The following is a 26970-nucleotide window of genomic DNA, read 5'->3' as shown; positions in this document are numbered from 1 at the left end:
CAAAAGTTCTAACTTGTTCTTTTTTGTAAATCCTGCGTAATATCCTACGGTTTGGATACTAATGATCTATCCCATCAAGGTCCAGTCAGGAGACAGAAAGCACAGTGACTTCAACAGGGAAAGTTTAACAAAGTGGATTATTAATGAGGAGTTAGAGATTAATGATGGAAGGGGTAGAACTCATTGCATATCACATGAAGAACACAGAGTGAGCAGCCACTTCCTCTAGCACTGAGGCAACACACCCAAGAAAAAATTGAATTTGGAATAGCCCCCTTCCCTGTGGACCAGAAAGCCACCCTGAGGGGTGCTGGTAGAACCATTCAACGACATGGGTTACATGGGTGCCCATGGAAGCTGTTCACAGAGGAGCCATGACACTCAGTGGGGTGCCATTATATGTCCCCACATATGCCACTGGTCGCCACATGGTAGAAGCAAGAATACAATCATTCTGGAACCAGAAAGAGTAATTCTTTCCTCCTGATACCCCTCCAATACCATCTATGGATAAAACTTAATATCATGTACACTTAACAAAACAAAATTGCTTATAGGGCTCACCTCCATTCTGGCAGAGCAAGGCATAAATGATGGAATTGGAATTGAAAGGCAATAAATAAAATGGCTCCCTGAACATTTACATTTTCCCCTTTTTTTGTGATACTGAAGAGGGAATCCTGGGGGAATTCTACATCCAAGCTACACCCCCATTTTTTATTTTTATTTTTTGTGGGTCTGGGGATGGAACCCAGGGACATTCAACCTCCGAGCTACACTCCCTGCCCTAGTTTTTATTCTTTATTTTGAAACAAGGCCTCATTAAGTAGCTGAGGCTTTCCCCGAACTGCGATCCTCCTGTCTCAGCCTCCCCATGCTGGGATTACAAGCGTGCACCACCACGTCCAGCTCCCAGCCCTACTTTTTATTCTTTATTTTGAAACAGAGTCTCTCTGAGTTGCAAAGGGCCAAAGTAGCAGAGGCTGGCTGTGAACCCAGATCCTCCTGTCTCAGCCTCCCAAATGCTGTAATTACAAGCATGTGCCACCATGCCTGGCTCATTTTTCCCATTTTTGCCACCATTAATAACACCAATCAGCCGGGCATGGTGGCACACTCTTGTAATCCCAGCATTCGGGAGGCTAAAACCAGAGGATCATGGTTCGCGGACAGCCTCAGCTACTTAGCGAGGCCCTCTGCAATTCAGTGAGACTCAGTTTCAAAATAAAGAATAAAAAAAAGGGCAGGGGGTGTAGCTCAGAGGTCGAATGTCCATGGGTTCCATTCCCAGACCTGCAAAAAAAAAAAAAAAAAAAAGAATATATTCATGCCTGATATTGGCAAATACAAGGCTTTACTCTCTAACCCTATATCTGATACAGCCAAAAATTATGAAAGCAACAAGGAATATAGACTGAGACCAGAAGCCAGGTGGTATCCCACACTTGTAATCCTAGTACTTGGGAGGCTGAGACAGGAGAAGTGCAGGTTTGAGAACAACCACAGCAAGAAGTGAAACTCTCATCAACCTAGCAAGACTTTGTTTCAAAATAAATATAAAACAGGGCTGGAGGTATAATAGCTCAGAGATCAAATGCCCCTGGGTCAAATCTCTAGTACCAATAAACAAAACAAAACAAAGTTGGGCATGGTGGCACATGTATATAGTCCCAGTACTTGAGAGGGAGAGACAGGAAGACCTCAGGTTTGTAGACCAGCCGCAGCTACTTAGCCAGGCTCTCCGCAACTTAGCAAGATCCTGTTTCAAAAATAACGAATAAAAAAGAAATGTTTTTTTTTTTTGTGGTACTGAGGTTCCTGGAAACCCTTCTACCTCCGGGCTACACTCCCAGACCTATTTTCATATTTTTTTTATTTGGAAACAGTCTCTTAAGCCAGCGAAGCTGGCTTGGAACCAGCGCGATCCTCCTGTCTCTGCCTCCCAAGTGTGGGGATTACAAGCGTGCACCACCACGCCTGATGCTTTTTTTTTTTTTTTTTTTAGTGTGGTTCAGAGGATTGAAACCAGAGGCATGTACCTTTAAACTACATTCTCAGCTCTTTATATATTTTATTTGGAAACAGGGTCTTACTAGGTTGCTGAGAATTTCACTATGTGGCTGAGGATAATCTTAACCTGTGATGCTTCTGTTCAGCCTTCTAAGTACTGGGATTACAAGTATGGGGCATCACACCTGGCTAATAGGTTTTCTTTTTATTTATTTACTACTTGTAGTACTAGGGATTGGACCCAGGGGTATTCTATCTCTGAACTACTCCCCCAGCCCTATTTTATTTTTTATATTGCAACAGGGTCTTACTAATTTGCTAAGGGCTTTCCTAAATTCTCAGGCTGGCTTTGAACCTGAAATCCTCCTGTCTTAGCCTCCCAAGTCCTGGAATTACAGGTGTGCACCATTACACCTGGCATAAATTTTATTTATTTATTTATTTATTTTGGTGGTACTGGGGGTGGAACCCAGGGGCTTTCTACCTCCAGGCTATTCTCCCAGACCTATTTTATATTTTATTTGGTGCATGCCTTTAATCTCAGTAAGCCCCTGGGTTCCACCCCCAGTACCACTGCCTATTATTAGCTTTTCTGAGTCTTTGAATTCCCTATCTGTAAAATGGAACCAATTATATTACATAGACTCTTTTGATGGTACACTTTTTCATATTTAAGCTTTTTCTGTGGTGCTGGGGATGGAACCCCAGAATCATTCTACCAATTAGCTACACCCCCAGCAGCCCTATTTTTTAGTCTTTATTTTGAAACAGGGCCTCACTAAGTATCTGAGGCTGTCCACAAACCCAGATCCTCCTGTCTCAGCCTCCCAAATGCTGGGATTACAAGCGTGCACGACCACACCCAGCTCAGTATTTAAGCTCTTTAGAAACAAATATAGAAGTTGAAATCAGGATGCATATTTAATTTTGTAGTCTTCTCTCCCCTCAAAGCTATCATAAACACACTTCTTACTCAATGGGACCTCAGATATAAGAAAATGGGTAATACAACACTAACCCTCAATTTCCTCATCAGTAAAATCGGGGTGATAATTCTACCCAGGTCACAAGGTTTTGTAAAAATTAACTAAGATAAAAGCACATAAAATTATTGGTACTGTACCTTCCTGTCACAACCACTGCCCAGGTGAGCCAGGGCAGAGGGGTAGGTTGCAGAAAGGCCAAAGCAAGTGCCTAGAGATGGCATTCAAGACACATGATGGCAGACAGCCTCAGCTACTTAGGCCCGCTGAAACTTTGTGAGACCCTGTTTCAAAATAAAGCATAAAAATAGGGCTACAGGTGTAGCTCAGAGGTAGAATGCCCGTGGGTTCCATCCCCAGTCTGTCTGTCTCTCTCTCTTACACACACACACACACACACACACACACACACACACACACGCATGCACGCACGCTGTATTGGAGAAAGCTTGAAAGAGACCAGCAATTGCTCCAGCAGGAGTTCAGTGACCACAGGCCAAACAGAGAGCACTTGACCTTCACAGTGCTTTGCCAACAGTGCCTGCTCTCCCTCAGGGTATTTTGTCCAGCGGCAGCCACTGGACAAGTGACATGTATCCTTTCTGCAGCGCCCTCAGTTCCACTCTGGTCACCATTCAGAGAGGGGCTTTCTCTGATGAGCTGCATGTTCAGTGACATCATCTGCTTGAACTTTTAGTGTGTTTATATGACCAGCATCCCAAGGAGAACCATCCTGGTGTACAGGTGAGAAAAGTAGCTTTCTACAGATGACACTAACTTGTCCTAGTTCTCAGTGTGCGCGGGGGAAAGGTAGAGTACTTTAAGATAATGTGCACCTGGGTTATCCAGGCCAGGCTTGCTCTCACTGTTTCCTTCACTTGCTAGGCTTGTGGGAACCAGTTCAAAGGGGGCATTTAGGGACATGGTGTTTTACTGTCCCTCTTTTCTTTTAGGGAATGATACACTTCTGCATTGGAAATCACACATGGGCAAAAAGTATTGATACTAGACCAGAAAAGAACTGGTTTAGATGAAAAGCCACTTCCATAAAAAGCTCTTTCATAGAGCCGGGCGTGGAGGCTCACACTGTAATCCCAGTACTTGGGAGGCTGAGACAGGAGAATTGCAGGTTCATGGCCAGCCTCAGGCACTTAAATAGGCCCTCCATAACTTAGTGAAACCCTGTTTCAAATTAAAGAATGAAAAATAGGGCTGGGGGTATTGCTTGGAGGTGGAATGCCCCTGGGTTCCACCCCCAGACACGCAAAAAAAAAAAAAAAAAAAAAAAATGCAATCAGAAAGGCTGAGGCTACAGCTCAGTGGCCAAGCACTCATCTAGCATGTGCAAGGCCCTGGAGTTTGATTCCCAGATCCCCAGTTCCATACACACAAAAAGCCCCCAAACAACAAAAACTCAGTCAGGGCCGGGCATGGTGGCATACCCTTGTAATCCCAGCATTTGGGAGGGTGAAACAGAAGGATCACGGTTGTGGACAGCCTCAGCTACTTAGACCCTGTTTCATAATAAAGAATAAATAATAGGGCTGGGGGTGTAGAAAAGGGCTGCAGATGTAGCTCAGTGGTGGAGCACCTCTGGGTTCAATCCCCAGTACCACACACAGACAAAAACAAAGACAAACGATAAAACAGTCTCTTTTATTAGCAGAGAGAAGAGGATGTTTGGTATTTCATGGGCTGTATAGTGACCTCTCTGCTTAGACAGAATTATTGTTGTATCTCACTTTTTCATGGTTTGGATGGCCTTGTCTGATGTTGGTGTCTGGTGAGATTGTTTATGTCCAATGGAAGAATAAATGGCTTCACTATGAACACCAGGCCAGCTTCTAACAAGACCCAGTTGTGTTCAACCAGCTCCCAAATGTCAGGGCGTGCTTTTTTCTTTCTCAGGTTTTTAATCTGAAAGAGAAAACACTAGAGGGTTTGAGTAGAGGAGGGATTTTTTTTTTCATTACTGGGTATTGAACCTCCGAGTATTCTACCTCTGAGCTACATCCCCCAGCCCTATTTTTTTTTAATTCTTTATTTTGAAACAGGGTCTCAATGAGTTGCAAAGGGCCTCACTAAGTAGCAGAGGGCCTCACTATGTAGCTGAGGCTGTCCACGAACTGTTATCCTCCTGTCTCAAGCTCCTAAATGCTGGGATTACAAACTTGTGCCACATGTAGTCACAGTAGCATTTCTGGTTTCTTTCTTTCTTTTCTTTCTTTTTCTTTTTTGGCAGAACTGGGTATTTAAACCCAGGGGCATACTACCTCAGAGCTATACCCCTACCCCTATTTTTTATTCTTTATTTTAAAACAGGTTCTCACTAAGTTGTGGAGGGCTTCACTAAATAGTTGAGACTGACTGCAAATCTCTGATCCTTCTATCTCTGTCTCCCAAGTACTCAGATTACAAGTGTGTGCCACCATGCCCAGTGTGTCCCCGGTCTCTGACAGCACAGCAGGGCATGGGGGTGTATGCCTGTTATCCTAGTACTTGGAAGGCTGAGACAGGAGGATAATAGGTTTGGGGACAACCTCAGCATGTAGTGAAACTCTCATCAACCTAGCAAGACCTTGTTTCAAAATAAAAATAAGTAGGCCGGGCGTGGTGGCACATGCTTGTAATCCCAGCATTTGGGAGGCTAAGACCAAAGGATTGCAGTTTGCAGACAGCCTCAGCTACATAGTGAGGCCCTCTGCAACTTAGTGAGACCCTGTTTCAAAATAAAGATTAAAAAAAATAGGGCAGAGGGGTGTAGCTCAGAGGTCGAATGTCCTGGGTTCCATACCCATACCTGCAAAATGAATAAATAAATAAATATTTAAAAAATAAAAATTAATAGGGCTGGGGGTGTAGCTGGGAGGTAGAAAGCCCCAGGGCTCAATCCCCAGTACCACACACACACACACACAAGCAAGCCTTCCACAAGCCACCCAAATCCTATAACAGACTCTTACTGTTTTTAGTGGTACTAAGCATTGAACACAGGGGCATTATATTTCTGAGCTAAACCCCCAGGCCTATTTTTTTATGTTTTATTTTGAAACATAAGTTTCAAATAAGTTCACTACGTTGCCAAGAGTCTTACTAAATTGCTGAGGCTGCTAGTGAACCTGCAATCTTCCCGTCTCAGCATTCTAAGTACTGGGATTGTAGATGTGTGCCATCAAGCCCAGCTACAATTCGTGTGTGTGTGTTTGGTGGTTCTTGGGATTGAACTCAGAGATTCTACCTCTCTTTTATACACCAAGCCCCATTTTTTTTATCTGTTAATTTGAAACAGGATCTCACTTGAGTTGGGACCAAACAAAGCCAGAAAAGTACTGTTTCCTCCATCTCACCTTCCTCCTCCAGATGACCTGATTCACTAATCTTCCTCTCCTGTTTAACAAACTTCCTCCCCGCCCCCAACATGACACTTTTTTCTTTCTCAACCACCAACACAGTTTTATTCACCCTCCTTTAAAAAAAAAGAAAGAAAGCCACTCCTTCCCCTGCGTTGCAATTCTTATTCCACTCTTTCTATTTTCTTTTTCTTTCTTTTTCTTTTTTCTTCTTCTTTTTTTGGTGGTACTGGGGTTCCTGGAAACCCTTCTCCCTCCGGGCTACACTCCCAGACCTATTTTATACTTTTTATTTGGAAACGGTCTCTTAAGCCAGTGCAGCTGGCTTCGAATTTGCGCGATCCTCCTGTCTCCGCCTCCCAAGCGCGAGGATTACTAGCGTGCACCACCACGCCCGGCTCATTCCACTCTTGTAATTCTGTTATCTGACAAGACTCCTCCTGACTCTGCTCTTTTCTACTCTGAAATTTTGCTTTTGAAGTCCCAGTACCACCTCCTCCCCAGTTACAATTTTTGAACTAAAATCCAACTACCATTTTCGGTCTGGATCTTTTCTGATGTTCTGCTAAATTTAACACACCTTTCTAGAAACTCGCGTGTCGTTTCTCCCTCCTTTACTGCTTCTACACGGGTCCTTTGTGTCCTCTCTCCTTGCTGTCCTCCAGTTCCCTTCCCGCCAGCTGGTCCTGACTGTCTTCCCGCCTACGCGGCCCTGGCCGCGCTCCAGGCACCTGCCGGCCGTGGGTCCACGCTGCCCGCACCGAGTGACAGCTGTGGGCGGAGCCGCGGCTCAGCCGGGGGTGTTGGTCACGTCGGAGTTTCCGGTCCGCGGAGGGGCGGGGCCTGGGCAGGCGGCGGCGGGCGGAGCCGTGGCTTGGCGGGGCGTGGCTTGAACTATCGGGCGGGGCCTGGGCGGCGGGGGCGGGGCCTGGGCCCGAGGCTGGGAGCTTTGGTCCTCCGCGGCTTCCGTCCGGAGCTGTCGGGTTGCGAGTTCCGGGATTGGGGTCTTGGAATCTGGCCTTGGGACAAGACTGGAGATGGAGTTCGACTGCGAGGGTGTGAGGCGGCTGCTGGGCAAGGTGCGGACGGCCCGCCGGGCGGGTCTGGGCCCCGGAGTCGAGAGCGGGCTGCTGCTTCCTCGCGTTCCTGCCCGGAGAGGAGGCGGGCTGGTCGGAGGCCAGTGCGGCCCCGGGGAGACTGCGGGTTCGAGGCCAGCCACTCCCATCCGAGGCCTGGGCTCCCGCTCCACCTGCGGCTCGCTCGCCGCCCTCCAGAAGATCCCCACGCACGCGTTCCTGTGACCACGCCGGGCTCTGCTGGGCTGACATGCCCGCGGCCCTCTCCTTCCTAAAACCCGACTCTGAGTCACTCCCCGCGCCTGGCTCACCCCTCCTCCCTGCCAGAAATATCAATGATCACTTCGCGGAGTCTGTATTTATAAACCCTGCTCCTGCGGGGAGCTCTTTTGAAGGCGGACACTGCGCTTTGGATTTTGCATTCTCTTAACTTGGTCCTGTGGCAGACAGCAAGGTAGATGCTAAATAACGCAGTGGAAGACGACCTGATTGGATGTAGGCCCAGGACAGATTCCTTCCGTGCTGTACTGACCAGCGCGAGTTTCCAGGCCAGAAGCTGGAGGCGCCTCTGACATCTTAGTGCAGGCTCTCCCTCTCCCGCGGGCCACCAGTGCGCAGTCTGGGGAAATCCCTTCTCACGAGTTTGCTCCCTAAGGGGTTCTTAACGTTCCTTAAGATTTACCCAGAATATTTAAAGCACATCTACAAATCAATACTAAAACCAGTAAGTTGCCGGGCGTGGAGGCTCACGCTTGTAATCCCAGCGCTTGGGAGGCTGAGACAGGAGGGTCGCACAGGTTCGAAGCCAGCCTCAGCTACTTAGTGAGGCTCTCAGCAACTTAGTGAGACCCTGTTTCCAAATAAAGTATAAAATAGGTCTGAAAGGAGGTAGAAAGCCCCTGGGTTCCACCTCCAGTACCCCCCCCACCACACCCAATAAGTAGAAAGTTGAACAAGAGACATGAATAGCATTTTTTTAGAAAACAAGAAACAGAAGTGAAAGTTTGCTCAATTCATTTGTAATCATGGGAAGCAAGTTAAGACCATGCTAAACACCATCTTCACCTCACTAGGTGTGCATAATTTCAAGTAACTGAGAAGATGTGGATAAATGGAATTTTAAACACTGCGGTGGTTAAATGCTAACTTACCATATTTGGGGGGAAATTGTCCCTATTTAGTCAATTTGATTGTTCCAAGTCCCTTCTACATCTAGGGATATACCATAGATAGAAAATTTATAGTGCTGCCGGGCATGGTGGCGCATGCTTGTAATCCCTGCGCTTGGGAGGCAGAGACAGGAGGATCGCGCAGGTTCGAAGCCAGCCGCGCTGGCTTAGGAGACCCTGTTTCCAAAAGTAAAATAGGTCTAGGAGTGTAGCCCGGAGATAAACGGGCTTCCAGGAACCCCAGTACCACCAAAAAAAAAAAAAAAAAAAGAAAAAAATTTATAGTGCTAAGTAAGAGACATGCGCAAGAATATTTATAGCAGAATTATTTTTGTGGCACTGGGGATAGAACTCAGGGGCATTATACCTCCGAGCTATATCCTCAGCCCTTTTTTAATTTTGTTTGGAAACAGTATCTCACTAGGTTTCTGAGAATCCCATTATGTTGCTGCAGCGGGTCTCGAACCTGCCATTCTCCAGTCTCTACCTCCCAGGTACTGGGATTACAAGTGTGGACCACCATGCCCAGCATTGCAGAATTATTTATAACTAAAAATTTGCGGGCCATGGTGGCACACGCTTGTAATCTCAGCATTTAGAAGACTGAGACAGAAGGATCACAGTTAGAGGGTAGCCTCAGCTACTTAGGCCCTTTGCAACTCAGTGAAACCTTGTTTCAAAAAAAGAATAAAAAATAGGGCTGGGGATATAGCTCGGAGGTAGAATGCCCCCTGGGTTCCATCCCCAGTACTGCAAAAATAAATAAATGAATAAATAAATAATTAATTAAAAGTTAGGAACAAGCTGGGCGTGGTGGCGCATACTTGTAATCCCTGTGCTTGGGAGGCTGAGACTGGAGGATCGTGCAGGTTCGAAGCCAGCCTCAGCTACTTAGTGAGGCTCCCAGCAACTTAGTGAGACCCTGTTTAAAAAATTAAATATAAAATAGGTTTGGGAGTATAGCCTGGAGGTAAAAAGCCTCTGGGTTCCACCCCAGTACCACACACAAAAAAAGTTAGGAACAATCCAGGCGTACTTCGACAGGAGGAAAGATAATTTGTTGTATAGTTACACAATGAAAAACACCTGTGCAGTAGTGAAAATAAATAAATTACATCTATAGCATTCAACAATGCAAATGAATTATAAAACACTGAAAAACTTTGGAAGTTATATACTAAATTAGAGATGGACAAAGCCAAGAAACAAGGAAAATAGCCATGGATGAACAGTGTGTTGCTTAGGAATACACACATAATGTGATAAAGCTATGGAGAGGAAAATAAAGGGATGAATACAGGAGGCAGCTGAATGGGAGATAGCTCAGAGAGATGTAACTGGAAAGATTCCAGGTCTCTGCTGTCCAATATGGTAACCAAGCCACTGGCTCTATGTGCCTAAAATTTTAATTGAGTTTTCAGTCATGTAACCACATTTCAGTGGCTGGGGCTTCTCTATTGGAAAATGTACGTGTAGATAATTCCTATCATGACAGCTTGATTGAATAGTGCTATTTTAGTTCATAAATGGGTAAGTTGGTTCACCAGTTTATTAACTTTCAAAATAATTATTTTGTAAGTATTGTGTTGTACACACACACACACACACACGAGCTCTGATTCTTCCCTATCCTTTCCAACACTTATTATCTCATTTTTATAATGACCTGTCTTTTGATTGTATGAATCTCCAACATTTTATTCTTTTTCAAGATTGCTTTGACTATTTTGAGTACTATGGATCTCCATATGAATTTTAGAATCAGTTTCAGAATTTTTATTCAAAACCAGCTAAAGCTGGGCATGGTGGCACATGCCTATAATCTCAGCAACTCAGGAGGCTGAGGCAGGAGGAGCACAAGTTCTTGTCCAGCCTCCACAACTTAGGGAGATTCTATCTCAAAACAGAAAATTGCTGGGTGTGGTGGTGCACACTTGTAATCCCAGTTCTTGGGAGGTTCAGACAGGATCACGGGTTTTCAACCAGCCTCGGCAATTTTGTGAGGACCTCCACAACTTAGTGAGACCCTGTTTCAAAATAAAAGAATAAAATAGGACTGGGGATGTAGATGAGAAGGAGAATGCCCCTGAGTTCAATCCCCAGTACACACACACACACACACACACACACACACACACACACACACACACAGAAAGAAAAGAAAAAAAAGGGCTGTGGATACAGCTCAGAGGTAGAGCACCCTTGGGTTCAATCTCCAGGACAGCCAAAAAAAGAAAGAAAAAAAAAATAAAGAAGGAAAGAAAGAGAGAAAGAAAGAAATGAAGAAAGAAAGAAAGAAAGAGAGAAAGAAAGAAAGAAAGAAAACAGTTGTAAGCTTATTACCTACCTCTTGGGATCATGGTTTATAAAATATTAAGTCAAATCCTTTCATATTTGTAAAGCTCTAGGGCCTATCACACAGTGAATGTTCAGTTAAATGTTAACTATAATTGTTTTGTTGCTTATAGCTTTGTTTTTGTTCTATGTTTATTTTTCTCATTTCAGTACAAGTTCAGGGACTTAACTGTGGAAGAACTAAAGAATGTAAATATGTTTTTCCCTCATTTCAAATATTCCATGGACAACTATGGTAAGAATATTCTCCAGTTTTTGCTGCATTATTTGAACCGTTAATTAATCCTTGAGAGCTATAAAATCATAATTTTTCATGTGTCTTTTATCTTTTGGTTTTTAACCACCTGTGACTTATGGTTTCTGAGGAAATTTAATACAATACACTGTATTTTTGTGTTCATTTTTTTTCCCCTGGAACTGAAGGTTGAGCCAGGGACACTCTACCACTAAGATATATCTCCAACCTTTTTATTTTTGAGACAAGAATTTTGCTAAATTGCCAAGTTTGGCCTCAAATTTGCCATCCTCCAGTCTCAGTCCTTAGAGTTGCTGGGATTACAGGTGTGCATCTCTGCACCCAGCTCTGTCAATTTTTTATTGCTATCATAACAAAGTATCATAAATGTAATGGTTACAGAAACACCATAAATTAACTCTCTTACAATTCTCTAGGCTAGAAATCCGACACAAATTGCTTAGACATTTGGGCTAAAATCAAGGTGTCAACAGGTCTTTGTCCTTCCTGGAAGGTCTGGGGGGCACATCTTTTTCCTTCTTTCAGGTTCTAGAGGTCATCCACATTCCTTGGCTCTTGGTCTCCTTTCTTCATCTTCAAAGCCAACAGTGTTGCGTTTCTCTAACCATCCTTCTGTAGTCAAGACTTCCTCTGACTGAAGCTAGGAAAGGCTCTCTACTCTTAAGGACTTTAGATTTAATTTTAGATTAGATCTACCCCAATGATACAGAATAATTTTCCTATCTCAGGGTCCTTATTTTAATCAGATTTAAATATTCCCTTTGCCAAGTAGCATATTTTACAGGGATTAATATATGGATATCTTGAATTTAGAATCTTTGTTAAGATTGTTATCTTTAGAAAGATTCTTATCTTGGGAGGCTGGGACAGGAGGATCATGGGTTCTCAGCCAGCCTCAGAAATTTTGTGAGGCCCTCAACAACTTAGTGAGACCCTTTTTCAAAATAAAAGAATAAAATAGGACTGGGGATTAGAAAGATAGAATTATTTTAAGATTCTAAATTCTTATTCATTCATTTATTTATTTAATTTTTTGTAGAACTAGAGACTGAACCCAGGTGCATTCTGCTTCTGAACTACACCCCCAGCCATATTTTATTTTTGGCACTGGGGATTGAACTCAGGGGAATTCTTTTTCCAAGTACACCCTCAACCCTATCTTTTTTTTTTTTTTTTTTTTTTTTTTTTTTTGGTGTGGTACTGGGTTAGAGCCCCAGGGTCTTTTCTACCTCCAGGCTATACTCCCAGAACTATTTTATACTCTATTTGGAAAGAGGGTCTCACTGAGTTGCTGATAGCCTCTCTAAGTAGCTGAGGCTGGCTTTGATTCTGTGCAATCCTCATGTCTCAGCCTCCCAAGCGCTGGGATTACAAGCGTGTGTGTGTTTGCCACCACACCCAGCTATTTGTGGCACTGGGTAGAACCCAGGGACATTCTACTTCCAAGCTACACTCCCAGCCCTATTATTTTTTATTCTTTATTTTAAAACAAGGTCTCACTGAGTTGCAAAGGGCCTAAGTATTAGCTGAGACTGTCCACAAACTGCGATCTTTCCGTCTCAGCCTCCCAAATGCTGGGATTACAAACATGTGCCACCATGCCTGGCATGGTGTTCTTTCAGTTAACCTCACCGCTTGTGCGTGTGCATGTTTGTGTGTGTGCGTGTTTGTGTGTGTGTGTGTGTGTGTGTTGTGTTGCTGGGAATTGAACCAGGGAGATTTTACCTCTGATCTACACCCCTAACCTATTTTTTATTTTTTAGTCTTGAAACAGGGTCTTACTAAGTTGTTGACACCCCCCCTCCACTAAGTTGCCAAGACTGGCTTTGAACCTGTGATTCTCCTCTCTCAGCCCCTCAAGTACTAGGATTGCAGGTGCATGCCACCATGCCCGGCAGCCTCACTGCTTTCTAAGTAAACAACATCTAGTAGTCTTCCCTCGTTGACATATATACTGATCCTGGTATTTGGAGATTGTGGTTTGTGTATGTATATGTGTACATTTATGGACTTATACATTTAAATGTAGTTTTTTCTGCTTCTCATTGGCCATTTTGCTACTTTTTTTCTTCCAGTTTTTAAAGATAGCTCCCAGAAGGACTTGCTGAATTTTACTGGCACTATTCCTGTGACATATCAGGGTAAGTGTGGGAGTTTTTTAAACAGAAGTTCATTAATAAGAAGTTATGTTTGTCATAACAGTCTCAAAATATTTTCACATATATATGATCTGTTCAGGACCTTACAAAATCTGGCAGGATTCTGTCCCAGTCAAGAAAGGCCCAAGCCATGCCTGGGGGCACACACTTGTAATCCCAGCATTTGGAAGACTGAGATGGGAGAATCGCCGTTCACAGCCAGCCTCAGCTACTTAGGCCCTTTGCAATTCAGTGAGACTCTTTCAAACTAAAGAATAAAAAATAGGCCTGGGGGTGTAGCTCAGAGGTAGAAAGCCCCTGGGTTTCATCCCCAGTACAGCAAAAAGAAAAAAGAAAAAAAAAAAAAAAAAGGCCTAGATTGACGCCAAAAGGTTCAGTTCAATTCAACAAATACTTATTGTCAACTATGTACCTACTATCATGGTGAATTCTAGGGTACAGACATAGGTCTTTCCTTGGGGAGAGTTATCTCTGATTTTCTTATTTCATTGCAGGGATCCTATCTTTTGCTCCATTACATCTTTGTTTTCTTCTTTTTTTTTTTTTTTTTGCTCTTCCCTTTCCCTCTATATGATGTAGCATTATTCCTTTCCATAGGTGAAACCAAATCTTATAACCAAATCTTATCCTGGTCAAGTGGTTTACCTAAGACCGTGTATTTAGTGTCGGGCTAAAACTTCAGACTCCGAAATTTTGAAACAGAAATAATTAAACATTTTAGGATGACCTGATGAACTAAAATAGCGAAAGATTTGCCCAAAAAGAAATAAAAATCACTAACTTTCCCTATGCTAACTCTTCTCATTTGCCCAGATTTCCTTACTTCTCTGTTCAACAAACTTTTTAATTTCATAGGAGGTAACCTATATATATAATTTGAAGACAAGAAATGAAGCTTTCATTCCAAAATATTTTTGTGAAGTGGTACCCAAAATTCTACCATTAAAAATTCATTCTTCTTTTAAGATGTAAATCAATGGAGGAAGGATAATATTCAAAATCTCTCACTAATATGCAGTGCTATGCTTATTAGAAATTCTTAGAAAAGCCGGGCATGGTGGTGCACAATTATAATCCTAGTACTTGTGAGGCTGAGATAGGAGGATCACAGGTTCATGGCCAGCCTCAACTGCTTAGTGAGGCCTTCCACAACATAGTGAAATCCTGTTTCAAAATAGTTAAAAACAAGACGGGGTGTAGCTGGGAGGTAGAATGCCCCTGGGTTCAATCCCCAGCAACACAAAAATTAATTAATTAATTAATAAAATAAAAAATAGGGGTGGGGGTAGCTTGGAGTTAGAATGCCCCTAGGTTCAACCCCTAGTTCCACACACACAAGAAAGAAAGAAAGAAAGAAAGAAAGAAAGAAAGAAAGAAAGAAAGAAAGAGAAATTCTCAGTAAATATTTGATTTGTTGAATGATTTAGTTTGATTTTTGACTGAAGGGGTTAGGGATAGATGAGCCTATTGGGCACTTGAAAGGATAGATACACTGAGAAGAGGGCTGAGAAGGGTCTGGAAACCAAATAGGGAGAGAACAGTGGAGCCTACTGTGTGTGTGTGTGTGTGTGTGTGTGTGTGTGTGTGTTTGTTTTTTGGTACTGGGATTGAACTCAGGGGCATTCTACTTCCAAGCTATACCCCCAGGCCCCTTCTCTCCCTCCCTTCCTCTCTCTCCTTCCCTTTCTTCTTTTTTTCCTTCCTTCCAGTGGGGTCTCATTAGGTTGCTGAGACTCATAAGTTGCTGAGGCTGTCCTCAAACTTGTGATCTTCCTCTCTTAGCCTAGGATTACAGGTGTATGCTACCATACCTGGCTTCTTACTGTCTCTTAGAAAGTGTTTAGTGAGCCGGGCTTGGTGGTGCACTGGGTAGACACTCAGGCAATACATAGGAATTTCGTTTGCTTTTATTCGTAGGAATGTTAGAGGTGAGAGCACTAGCCGTGGGCTCTGCAGAGACTGCAGAGTGAGCTGGGCAGAAAAGCATAGAGTTTATTTTTCTTTTCCTTCCTTGCTCTTCCCCTGCCAAGGTCTTAAACTGTTTTCTGGCTACCTAGAAAACTTCACTCAGACCTGTTCCTTATTACTTGTATTCAGCGTTTGTCTTAGTCAGATATTAGGAAGAAAGAGACTGGAATAGGAAAAGAGAAAAGGGAGAAAAAAATGGGGATGGAAATGGATTAAGTTAAGTTATTCAGAGGGAAAAAGGACAATTCTTACCTACCCTAATGATCTCAAGGGTAGTTACACATTAGCCATGGACCTTATAAATTTAAATAAATTACTGCTTAGTAGGATTTCAGTGTCTAGATAATAAGAGGATCAAACCCAGGACCTCTTTCCTGCTTGGCCTTGCTTACACTAGGCTATAACACAGCCCCAAGAAAACATTATCTTCTTACCGTCAGTTGCATGCTCTTCATTGGCACCTGCTGTCTTACAGCCTGGAGTTCCCCAAAGTATCATTGCTAGCTGCATTGCCTCTTTCCTCCAATACACTTTTCTTTTTTTTGTTGCTTTTAACTACAATTTTATCAACTCAGTGTGAATGCACTCTAGTTATTTCCTGCTGATGAGGTCATAATGAATTCTTTTTTGTGTGTGTGTGGTGGTACTGGGGTTCCTGGAAGCTCTTCTACCTCCGGGCTTCACTCCCAGACCTATTATTTTTATATTTTTATTTGGACAGGGTCTCTTAAGCCAGCACGGCTGGCTTCGAACCTGCGCGATCCTCCTGTCTCTGCCTCCCAAATGCTGGGATTACAAGTGTGCGCTACCACACCCGGCTTCATGTTAAAAATTTAAACAATTAATTGGCTGGGTGTGGTGGCGCACACTTGTAATCCCCGCGCTTGGGAGGCAGAGACAGGAGGATCACACAGGTTTGAAGCCAGCCCTGCTGGTTTAAGAGACCCTATTTCCAAATGAAAAAAAAGTATAAATATAGGTCTGGGAGCGTAGCCTGGAGGTAGAAGGGCTTCCAGGAACCCCAGTACCAAAAAAAAAAAAAATTTAAAAATTGAAGTGATTTCCTCATCTATAACTACAGACATTTTCTGAAATATTTCTGATCACCTTCTAAAACTCATCATGGCACATTTTCTTCATCTACTCATTCTTTAGAGCTATTTATCATCTTAATAAGATTGTACCATCTTAAGATCCAGGTTCTCAGCTAGCCTCAGCTATTTAGTGAGGCCCTGTTTCAAAATAAAGAATAAAAAATAGGGCAGGGGGTGTAGCTCGGAGGAATGCCCCTGAGTTCCACCCCAAGAGCCGGAAAAAAAAAAAAAAAGAAATCATGCTGGGGTTATAACTTGTGGGAAGAATGCCACTGGGTTTGATCCCTAGCAACACACACACACACACACACACACACACACACACACACACACAAATTTGCAAATAAAACTTCCTTCAGTGCTTAAAAAAAAGAATTAAGAGCTGTAATAGAGCAGCCATGGTAACTTATCAGATTTTTAGTCTTAGTTTAGTTTTCATTTATATAGGGCTTAGCTTTGGGCTTCCTGGAAACCAAAGCAGTCAGAGATTTTGACTCTTGGTACGTATGATCTATAATTCATGGATTTCTAAAGTCAAAGATACCACTGGGGAGGGGTGCTGCAACACCCAGGGAGGTGGTTGTAGCCTCGGGTACAATTGAAGCACCAGGGGGTGGGGGCAGCACTGGGTGATTGTGTGTGTGTGTGTGTGTGTGTGTGTGTGTGTATGTGTGTGTTACTGGTGTTTGAACCCAGAGGCATTCTATCTCTGATCTATATCCTCAGCCTGGTTTTATTTCTTATTTGGAAAAAGGGTCTCACGAGGTTTCTGAAAGCCTTGCTAAATTGCCATGGGTGGCTTTGAACCTGCAATCCTCCTGTCTCAGCCTCCCAAGTACTGGAATTACAAGCATATGCCACCGTGCCTGACTTACGTTTTATATATCTAACAGTTTATGTGTTATGGCATCTTATTGAGTTCCTTAGGGGCAAGAATCCAACTCCAGTTGGTTCATTTGTTCATTTTTCATTTGTTTGTTCTTATTTATGTAAGAAACTTTTGTTAAGCAGCTAGTATTATATACTATACTTGGTGCTAGGGATATAGGTATGAATGAGACATAGAAGTTTATAGGGTAACTGGGAAGCAGACCAATAAATAATTTCAATTTAGAATAAATACAAAAATAAAGATATGAACTACCTTTGAAGGAAGGTGCAATATCTGTGCTTGTGGTGGACAAAGAAAATTACATAGAAAGGATGTGTTCCTAGCCATGTGTGGTGGCACATGTTTGTAATTCCAGTATTTGGGAGGCTGAGATAGAAGGATCACAGGTTTGTGGCCAGCCTCAGCTACTTAGTGAGGCCATCCATAACTTTGTCAGACCCTATTTAAAATAAAGAATAGCCGGGCATGGTGGTGCACGCTTGTAATCCCTGTGCTTGGGAGGTGGAGACAGGAGGATTGCACAGGTTCGAAGCCAGTCTCGCTGGCTTAAGAGACCCTGTTTCCAAATAAAAATATTAAAATAGGTCTGGGAGTGTAGCCCAGTGGTAGAAGGGCTTCCAGGAACCCCAGTAGTACAGAAAATAAATAAATAAATAAATAAATAAATAAATAAATAAATAAGTAAATAATAAAATAAAGAATAAAAACTAAAAAATAGAGCTAGAGATGTAGTTTGGAAGTAGAATGTCTCCCCTGGGTTCAGCCCCCACTACTGCAAAAATAAATGAAAGAAGGAAGAAAAAGAAAAGATGTGTTCCAAAGTCTTGATATAGTAGACCCTATAAGTATTTACTCAATTGAATTGATAATAAACTGGCCATTGTCTTAATTTCCTCACATGTTATCTGGTGTTCTGAGAGGAACACGTTTCCAGTAGGAATGAAATTGGGGAAATAGAACTTGATTTATATTAATCCTTATATGTAAACTTGATTAGACCACCCATTTTTTAAAATGCACCTGGCTATATAATAAAACATGTATCTTCATTATTTTTTAAAGATGTGTTTATTTTGTCTCAAATAGGTAATACATATAACATACCAATTCGTTTCTGGATTTTGGATTCTCATCCTTTTGCGCCCCCCATCTGCTTCTTGAAGCCAACTGCAAATATGGGAATCTTAGTTGGAAAACATGTGGATGCTCAAGGCAGAATATATTTACCCTATCTCCAGAACTGGAGCCATGTAAGATATATTTGGGTTGTCCTCAAAGTTTTAATTTTTCTGAATATTTGCCTTTGATCCTGATGGTACAAATAAGTATAATACTGAATTTTCTTTCCTTCTTTATTATTATTTATTTATTTATTTAAGGTACTGGGGGTGGAACTCAGGGGCATACCACCTCCAAGCTGCATCCTTACCCCTATTTTTTATTCTTTATTTTGAAACAGGGTCTCATTGAGTTGCAAAGGGCCTCACTAAGTAGCTGAGGCTGTCCTCGAACTGCAATCATCCTATCTCAGTGAAATTACAAGTGTGCACCACCACGCCCAGCCTTTTTCTTTAAATAAAGAAATACCATAGTTTATTTTAAGTCAAGGAAAGATAGAAGACAAAAATAGCACCGGGCGTGGTGGCACATGCTTGTAATCCCCGTGCTTGGGAGGCTGAGACAAGAGAATCGCGCAGGTTTGAAGCCAGCCTCAGCTACTTATTGAGGCTCTCAGCAACTTAGTGAGACCCTGTTTCCAAATAAAATAGAAAATAGGTCTGGGAGTATAGCCCGGAGGTAGAAAGCCTCTGGGTTCCACCCCCAGTACCACACATACAAAAAAAAAAAAAAACAAGAACAAAAATAGCTCCCCAACACAGGGAGGGGAGAAGAGGAGAGGGGCCCCCAAAAGAGAGTAACCCTTTTTCATTCTTTATATGATCTTTAAGAGTAATCTGAAATTGAGTTCTCTAGTATCAGCTAAGTTCCAGCACCCTGGTGACAACTGCCTCTACACAGCAGCTGGCTGGGAGCCAGTTGTCCTTTGCTGCTTGTCTTTTTATAGCTATTTGCTACTTGAGAAAGTACATGAAAAGTTACTAGCAGGACATGAGGGAATTGTTTCCTAGTTCCTCCCTATTAAAGATGATTCTTATGACTGGGTGTGGTGCTGCATGCTTTTAATGCCAGTACTTGGGGGACGATAGACTGCCCCTGGGCTCAATCCCCAGTGAAAAACACACACACACACACACACACACACACACACACACACACACACACACACACATTCTTATGTAATATATATATATATATATATATATATATATATATATATATATGTAGTTTTTTCTGGTTTGACCTTTATGTAAGTTGAATCATACCATAGGTAATCTTCTGTGACATGCTTTGTCTTAATTGAGCATTTAAAATTTTTGTTATGGCCAGGCGTAGTGGCGCATGCTTGTAATCCCCGCGGATGGGAGGCTGAGACAGGAGGATCACACAGGTTCGAAGCCAGCCTCAGCTACTTAGTGAGGCTCTCAGCAACTTAGTGAGACCCTGTTTCCAAATAAAACATAAAAAAGGTCTGGGAGTATAGCCCGGAGATAGAAAACCTCTGGGTTCCACCTCCAGTACCACCTAAAAAAAAAAAAATTTTTTTGTTATTGTGTTTTGTTTTATAGTGCTCAAGATTGAACCCAGGGCCTAGTGCATGGTAGGCAAGTGAGTTCCACGACCCAAGCATTAAGTTTTTAAAATTCCTCTTCATCGACATATGTTTTGATTTACGTTATGTAGGCAACTCACATCATGCAATTTTGAATCCTGCATTTTATTTTTTTCTGGGTTAAGCCCAGGGGTATTCAACCTCTGAGCTATAGCCCCAACCCTATCTTATCTTTTATTTTAAGACAGAGTTTCACTAATTTGAAATGGGCCTCACTAAGTTGTTGGGGCTAGCCAAAAACCGCACCTCCTCTCTCAGCCTCCCAAGTACTGGGATTATAGGTGTGTCCTTCTGTGCCTACCTCTGTATTTTTCATCTATCATTATATTGAACATTTCTTCTATATTAATCTGTTGAAAATGTGTGAATTTTAATGGTTTTCTGATGATCCAGTATAAGGATATTAGATAACACAATTCTTTTTTTTTTTTTTTTTTGGTGGTACTGGGGGTGGAACCAGAGGCTTTCTACATCTGGGCTATACTCCCAGACCTTTTTTATATTTTATTTGGAAATAAAGTTGCTGAAAGCCTCACTAAGTAGCTGAGGCTGGCTCACTAAGTTGCTGAGAGCCTCACTAAGTAGCTGAGGCTAGCTTCGAACCTGTGCGATCCTCCTGTCTCAGTCTCCCAAGCGCGGGGATTACAAGCGTGCACCACCATGCTCAGCTAAGCTAAGTCTTTTAAAGTAGTCTTTAAAATATATTACAGTCCGGCGTGGTGACACACGCCTGTAATCCCAGCATTTGGTAGGCAGAGGCCGGTGGATTGCGGTTTGTGGACAGTCTCAGCTACTTAGTGAGCGAGGCCCTTTGCAACTCAGTGAGACCCTGTTTCAAAAAAATAAAATGACTAAAAAATAGAGCTGGGCGTGTAGCTTGGAGGTACAATGTCCCTAGGTTCTATCCCCAGTACTGCAAAAAAAGAAAAAAAAGATAATACATTGTTTAAATTGCCATATTTAAAAGTAATACATTAGCTGTGCTTGATGGTGCATACCTGTAATCCCTGTACTTGGGAGGATGAGACAGTAGGATTGCAGATTTGAAACCATCCTCAGCAATTTAGCGAGATCTTGTTTCAAAATAAAAAATAAAATAGAACTGGGGGTGGTACGTGGAGGTAGAATACCCCTGGGTCCAATCCCCAGCACCACAAGGGGGAAAAAGGTATTATAGTACCTCTAAGTTCCTCATTTAGTTGGAATTATAACTATATAGTGTAATTTTGTAGAATTTTGGAAATAGAAGGAATGTAGAGGTTATCTAGGCCAGGGAATTGCTGATCCTTTCCTGAAGAGATTCAGCAGACTGCAATAGGCCTACAAAATTTTATTGGAAAGTCCTTGGTTTTGTTTTGTTTTGTTCTCCCTGAGTTTGAATGCCTATAGGCATATTCTTTGCAGTTTGCCACAAAAATCATCTCTCCAGATTTTCTTATATTTGGAAGCTTCACATATTTCATTTTATCTGCTTAGTCCTTGAAGGTATTTGGGTTTTTAACCCTAGTGGCATCTTCTTAATTTATAAATAGTGAGTCCCAGACTCTGAGGAATTAAGCACTTTTTAAAACAAGCATACTCCCCGGGCGTGGTGGCGCATGCTTGTAATCCCCGCGCTTGGGAGGCTGAAACAGGAGGATCACACAGGTTCGAAGCCAGCCTCAGCTACTTACTGAGGCTCTCAGCAACTTAGTGAGACCCTGTTTTCTAATAAAATATAAAAATAGGTATGGGAATATAGCCTTGAGGTAGAAAGGTAGAAAGCCCCTGGGTTCCATTCCTATTACCACAAAAGAAAGAAGAAAGAAAGAAAGAAAGAAAGAAAGAAAGAAAGAAAGAAAGAAAGAAAGAAAGAAAACAATGATGAGCTGCATAAACTAGAAATATTAAAAAAAATTAAGATTAAAGTATGTCATAAATGCATAAAATATATGTAGATAACCTTTTATAATTTACTACACAAAATATACAGAAATCTATCAAAAAAGTAAAAATTATCAAAACTTATGCACACAAATACAGACCATAAAGGTGCCATATGCATATAACAACAATGTAAATGGAGATAAAGATGTTGTATCAAATAATAACTGCATAAGGTTCACTGTAGTATGTATTATATTACTATAATATGGTAGTCATCTTCTGTTGATATTGAGGTGAGCTCATGTTGAGATTATCCTGTTATCCATTTAAAATGCTGTATGATGAGCCGGACGTGGTGGTGCATGCTTGTAATCCCCACGCTTGGGAGGCTGAGACAGGAGGATCACACGGGTTCGAAGCCAGCCTCAGCTACTTAGTGAGGCTCTCAGCAACTTAGTGAGACCCTGTTACCAAATAAAATAGAACAAAGGTCTGGGAGTATAGCCCGGAGGTAGAAAGCCTCTGGGTTTCACCCCCAGTACCACACACACACACACAAAAATGCTGTATGATGTTAATATTTTCAGTGTTTATATAAATTGTGCATTACAGTAAAAAGTGGTCTCATGGTTTTCACATATTTTTCACTGTATAGAATACATGTAGCATAGAAAATATGTCTTAATTGATTGTATTATTGGTAAGGGTAGTGGTGAACAGCAGAATGCTAGTGGTTAACTTTTTGTTTTTAGTTGGGTGTGGTGCCACATGCTTATAATCCTGGTACTTAGGAGGCTGAGACAGGAAGGTTGCAGTTTCGCTGCCCGCCTCAGCTACTTAGTGAGGCCCTCTGCAACTTGAGACCCTGTTTCACAATAAAGAATAAAAAATAAGGCTGGAGGTGTAGCCTGAAACCTAGAATACCCCTGGGTTCAATCCACAGTTTCTAAAAAAAAAAAAAAAAAAAAAAAGTTTTTGTTTTTATTTTGTTTTGGTGTTACTGGAGATTGAATCTCCTAGGGCCTTGTGCATGCTACACTGTATAGAATATGCTACATTGCATTTTACCATTAATCTACAAGCCAAGTCCTTTTTATTTTGAAAAAGAATGTTACTAGCTGCCCAGGCTAATCTTGAACTTGCATTTCTCCTGCCTCAGCCTCCTGAGTAGCTGGGATTACAAATGTGTACCACCAGGACCAGAAGTAATTAAGTAAGGGTTATGCTCAGATTTTAGCTATGCATGGGTTGGGCTTTCTAACTACTGTGTTGTTCAAGGGTCAATTGTATTTCCTTTTGGCTAACTCTATGACAGTGTATATGTTGAAAGGTAATATTATTCAGCAAAAATCTTAGGTAACTTTTCCCTTATATGTATTCTGCAGCCTAAATCTGTTATTGTTGGATTAATTAAAGAAATGATCGCCAAGTTCCAAGAGGAACTTCCCATGTATTCTCTGTCATCATCAGATGAAGCACGGCAGGTAGACTTGCTAGCCTACATTGCAAAGATCACAGAAGGTTTGTATTTTTGTTAGATTGCTTTAAGAGTTATGAATTCACAATTTCTTACTTATATCCTTTACTCTGCTACTTGATTTTTCCCAATAAATGTGTGCTTGTAGATGCATATTTGTATTTAATCAAAAATTTCTGCCAGGCGTGGTGGCACACACTTGTAATCCCTGCGCTTGGGAGGAGGAGACAGGAGGATTGTGCAGGTTCGAAGCCAGCGCGCTGTCTTAAGAGACCCTGTTTCCAAATAAAAAAGTATAAATAAAATAGGTCTGAGCCAGGCGTGGTGGCGCATGCTTGTAATCCCAGCATTCGGGAGGCTAAGATGGGAGGATCGCGGTTTGTGGACAGCCTCAGCTATTTAGTGAGGCCCTCTGCAACTCAGTGAGACCCTGTTTCAAATTAAAGAATAAATATGGCAGGGAGTATGGCTCAGAGGTTGAATGTCCCTGGGTTCCATCCTCAGACCCGCAAAAAAAAAAAAAAGAATAAAGTCAAATACTCATGCTTAGAAAGTTTCACTAGGGTGTTAAACCTTTTCCTTGTATTGTAGCCAAAGCAGTAAGAATCAATGTTTTTCAAAATTAGAGAAATTTTATATTTTTTAGACTGATATAATATTTTTTAAAATGTTTAGAAGGAGCCGGGCATGATGACTCAAGCTTTTTTTTTTCTTTTTGGTGATACTGGGGATGGAACCCTTCTACCTCCGGGCTACACTCCCAGACCTATTTTATATTTTATTTGGAAACAGGGTCTCTTAAGCCAGAGAGGCTAGCTTTGAACCTGCATGATTCTCCTGTCTCCGCCTCCCAAGTGCGAGGATTACAAGCGTGTGACACCATGCCCGGCTGACTCAAACTTTTAATCCCAGCATTCAGGAGGCTGAGACAGGGAGGATCACGGTTCGTGGACAGCCTCAACTACTTAGTGAGGCCCTTTGCAACTCAGTGGGACCCTGTTTCAAAATAAAGAATAAAAAATAGGGCTGGGGGTGTAACTCCAAGGTAGAATGCCCCTGGGTTCCATCCCTAGTATGACAAAAATAAGTAAATAAATAAAATGTTTGGAAAATGCTTTCTTTTAAAAGATAGCCTCTATTTAATAGAATATTTAATATAAGACTCCTGTCTTTATTACATTCATTTGGTCAATAAGTATTTTTTTTAAATACCTATTATGAACTAGTACAGTGTTTTCTTTCTGAGTTTTTGGTGTATTTGTGTGTGTTTAGGGCATACTGAGGATGGAACCCATGGGACTTCTACCTCCTAGCTATACCCTCAGCCTTATTTTTTTTTTATTTTGAAACAGAGTTTCACTGAGTTGCTGAGCTGACTTCAAACCTGTGATACTTCTGTCTCAGCCTCCCCAGTACTGGAATTACAGGCATGTGCCACCAAGCTTGGCTTAGTGTATTTTGTAAAAGATGGTAAAAAGATATCTAGATGTTATTTTTTTAATTCTCAGAACAACCTACTTTTTTTTTTATAGGTGTTTCAGACATAAATTCAAAAAATTGGACAAATCAGGAGAATAAAGCAGTCAGTAAAATTACTGTTGTTGGAACTGGAGAGTTGGGTATTGCCTGCATATTAGCAATTTCAGCAAAGGTATGTACGAATAATGGTTATACATACATCTATCATAGTGCCACACTTTTAGGCAGTGTACCTATTATATATATATAATTTGTCTGTGCGTAGGGGGGGGGGGTCCTGGCGTTTGAACACTTAGGGACATTCTACCTCTGAGTTATACCCCCAGGCTGACTTATTTTTATTTGGAAAAAGGATCTTGCTAAGTTGCTGAGACTGGCTTTGAACTTGTGATCCTCCTAATAGGCAGTTTATGTTTAATATCCAAGAAATAATGATTCATTTTGTCATGTAGAAAAACCATTTTGCCTTAAAGTATATTTAGTAAGCTGACAAAAAAGGCTGAAAGGTCTCCGTTGCCTCTTAATTAGTAGTTAGTCATGAATTAGGCTTTGAAAAAGTGCTTTGAACAGTGGGCTCATCCTACTCCAAGGGAAGCCTCAGTCTGACATTCATCTGACTGAGTCACAAATCCTTTTGTGTTTTCTGAGTCATGATGCTTTAATTAAGCTCTTATTTAATATTATATTTACTTTTAGCTCTCTCTAAGATTAGCATTTTTTTTAAAAGGATTGCCTTGTCTTATATAATTACATTTTTTAGAACCACACTGTCTGAGTTAATATTTTTTATTCTTTTGTGATTTGTTTGTGTTCTTGTCAGTCTTTTTTTCTAAATCTTTTCTATATAAATTATTTGTATAAAGGCTTAAATCCCTTTCCACAGAGGTAAAAGACTTGTCCACCATCCTCCAGGGTCCAGAATCATGGTGACAACGTGTCTGTGTTATTTGAGAGATGTAGTCTAGAATAGAAACGCTGTCACTATATATGTTTATTTGGTGACTGATTTTCTATAAACTGTTTTTCTATTAAAATTTTATTATTTTGTTAAGTTCTTCCTTCTCCATTTAAGACTCACATAAATCTTGGAGGTAAGTTCTGTTTCAGCAAATAATTAATTGAATTTCAAGGAGCTAGGAAATTTTTAAAGCTGGTTGTTCAGAATTGTATATGCTAACTTTTGGCACTTTGTAGTTTTATTTTCTTTATCCTTTATCTGAGTATACTGCTACTTAGTTGGGATTTGAATTGTTTTTAGTTCTTTTGTTACTATATAAAATGCTTCTATAAGCCTTACTTTAATAGTTGCTGCTAGGTGTGGTGGCATAAGTACCAAAAGAGAGGTGGGGGGAGAGAGAGAGAGAAAAGAAGAAGAAGAAGAAGAAGAAGAAGAAGAAGAAGAAGAAGAAGAAGAAGAAGAAGGAGGAGGAGGAGGAGGAGGAGGAGGAGGAGGAGGAGGAGGAGGAGGAGGAGGAGGAGGAGGAGGAGGAGGGGGAGGGGGGGAGAGGGAGAGGGAGAGAGGAGAGAGAGAGAAGAAGGAGAAGGAGAAGGAGAAGGAGAAGGAGAAGGAGAAGGAGAAGAAAAAGAGGGGAGGAGGGAGAGGAGAGGGAGAGAGAGAGAGGAGAGGAGAGAGAGGGAAAGAGAGAGAAAGAGGGAGAGGGAGAGGGAGGGGGGAGAGAGAGAAAGGGAGAGAGAGGGGGGGGGGAGAGAGAGAGAGAGAGAGAGAGAGAGAGAGAGAGAGAGAGAGAGAGAGAGAGAGAGAGAGAGAGAGATTGAGATTGAGATTGATTTTCTTGTCTTTTTGGGTATCTCAGAAATGGAACCAGTGAGTGACAGGACATAAATTATCTTATGGTATTGCTAGATTGCTCTACAGAAAGGCAGAATTAATTTATGCTGCTAATAGAAGTATGTATTTCAATATTTCAACCTGTTTTTTTTTTTTTGTTGGTGGTGGTTTTTTAACTGGTACTGGGAATTGAACTCAGGGGCATTCTAATTCCAAGCTATACCCCCAGCCCTTTTTATTTTCTGTTTTGAAACAGGGTCTTGCTAGATTACTTGCTGAGGCATGCTACTTGCTGAGGCTGTGATCCTTCTATTTC

At 41.7% G+C, this 26970-nt stretch overlaps 1 protein-coding gene across 2 annotated transcripts in view; it reads left to right on the top strand.

Annotated features, from left to right (window-relative positions):
- Window positions 1-7380: 7380 nt before the first annotated feature.
- Window positions 7381-26970, top strand: part of UEVLD (UEV and lactate/malate dehyrogenase domains) — a gene marked incomplete at both ends in the record, with an annotated part of 51225 nt that continues 31635 nt past the window's right edge. Inside the window, 6 exons of one of the 2 annotated variants that reach the window (XM_080690854.1) lie at window positions 7381-7422; window positions 11094-11178; window positions 13275-13340; window positions 18399-18562; window positions 23295-23430; window positions 24919-25037. In XM_080690854.1, coding sequence (XP_080546980.1) covers window positions 7381-7422; window positions 11094-11178; window positions 13275-13340; window positions 18399-18562; window positions 23295-23430; window positions 24919-25037 — 612 coding nt within the window. The remainder of the gene's footprint in view (window positions 7423-11093; window positions 11179-13274; window positions 13341-18398; window positions 18563-23294; window positions 23431-24918; window positions 25038-26970) is intronic. The other variant, XM_080690855.1, reaches the window with a different exon arrangement.

Source organism: Muscardinus avellanarius (genome assembly GCF_963383645.1).
Source record: "Muscardinus avellanarius genome assembly, chromosome: 1".
In the NCBI taxonomy this organism is placed as follows: Eukaryota; Metazoa; Chordata; class Mammalia; order Rodentia; family Gliridae; genus Muscardinus; species Muscardinus avellanarius.
The sequence above is the reverse complement of the archived record's forward strand: the minus strand, read 5'-3'. Positions and strand labels throughout refer to the sequence as shown.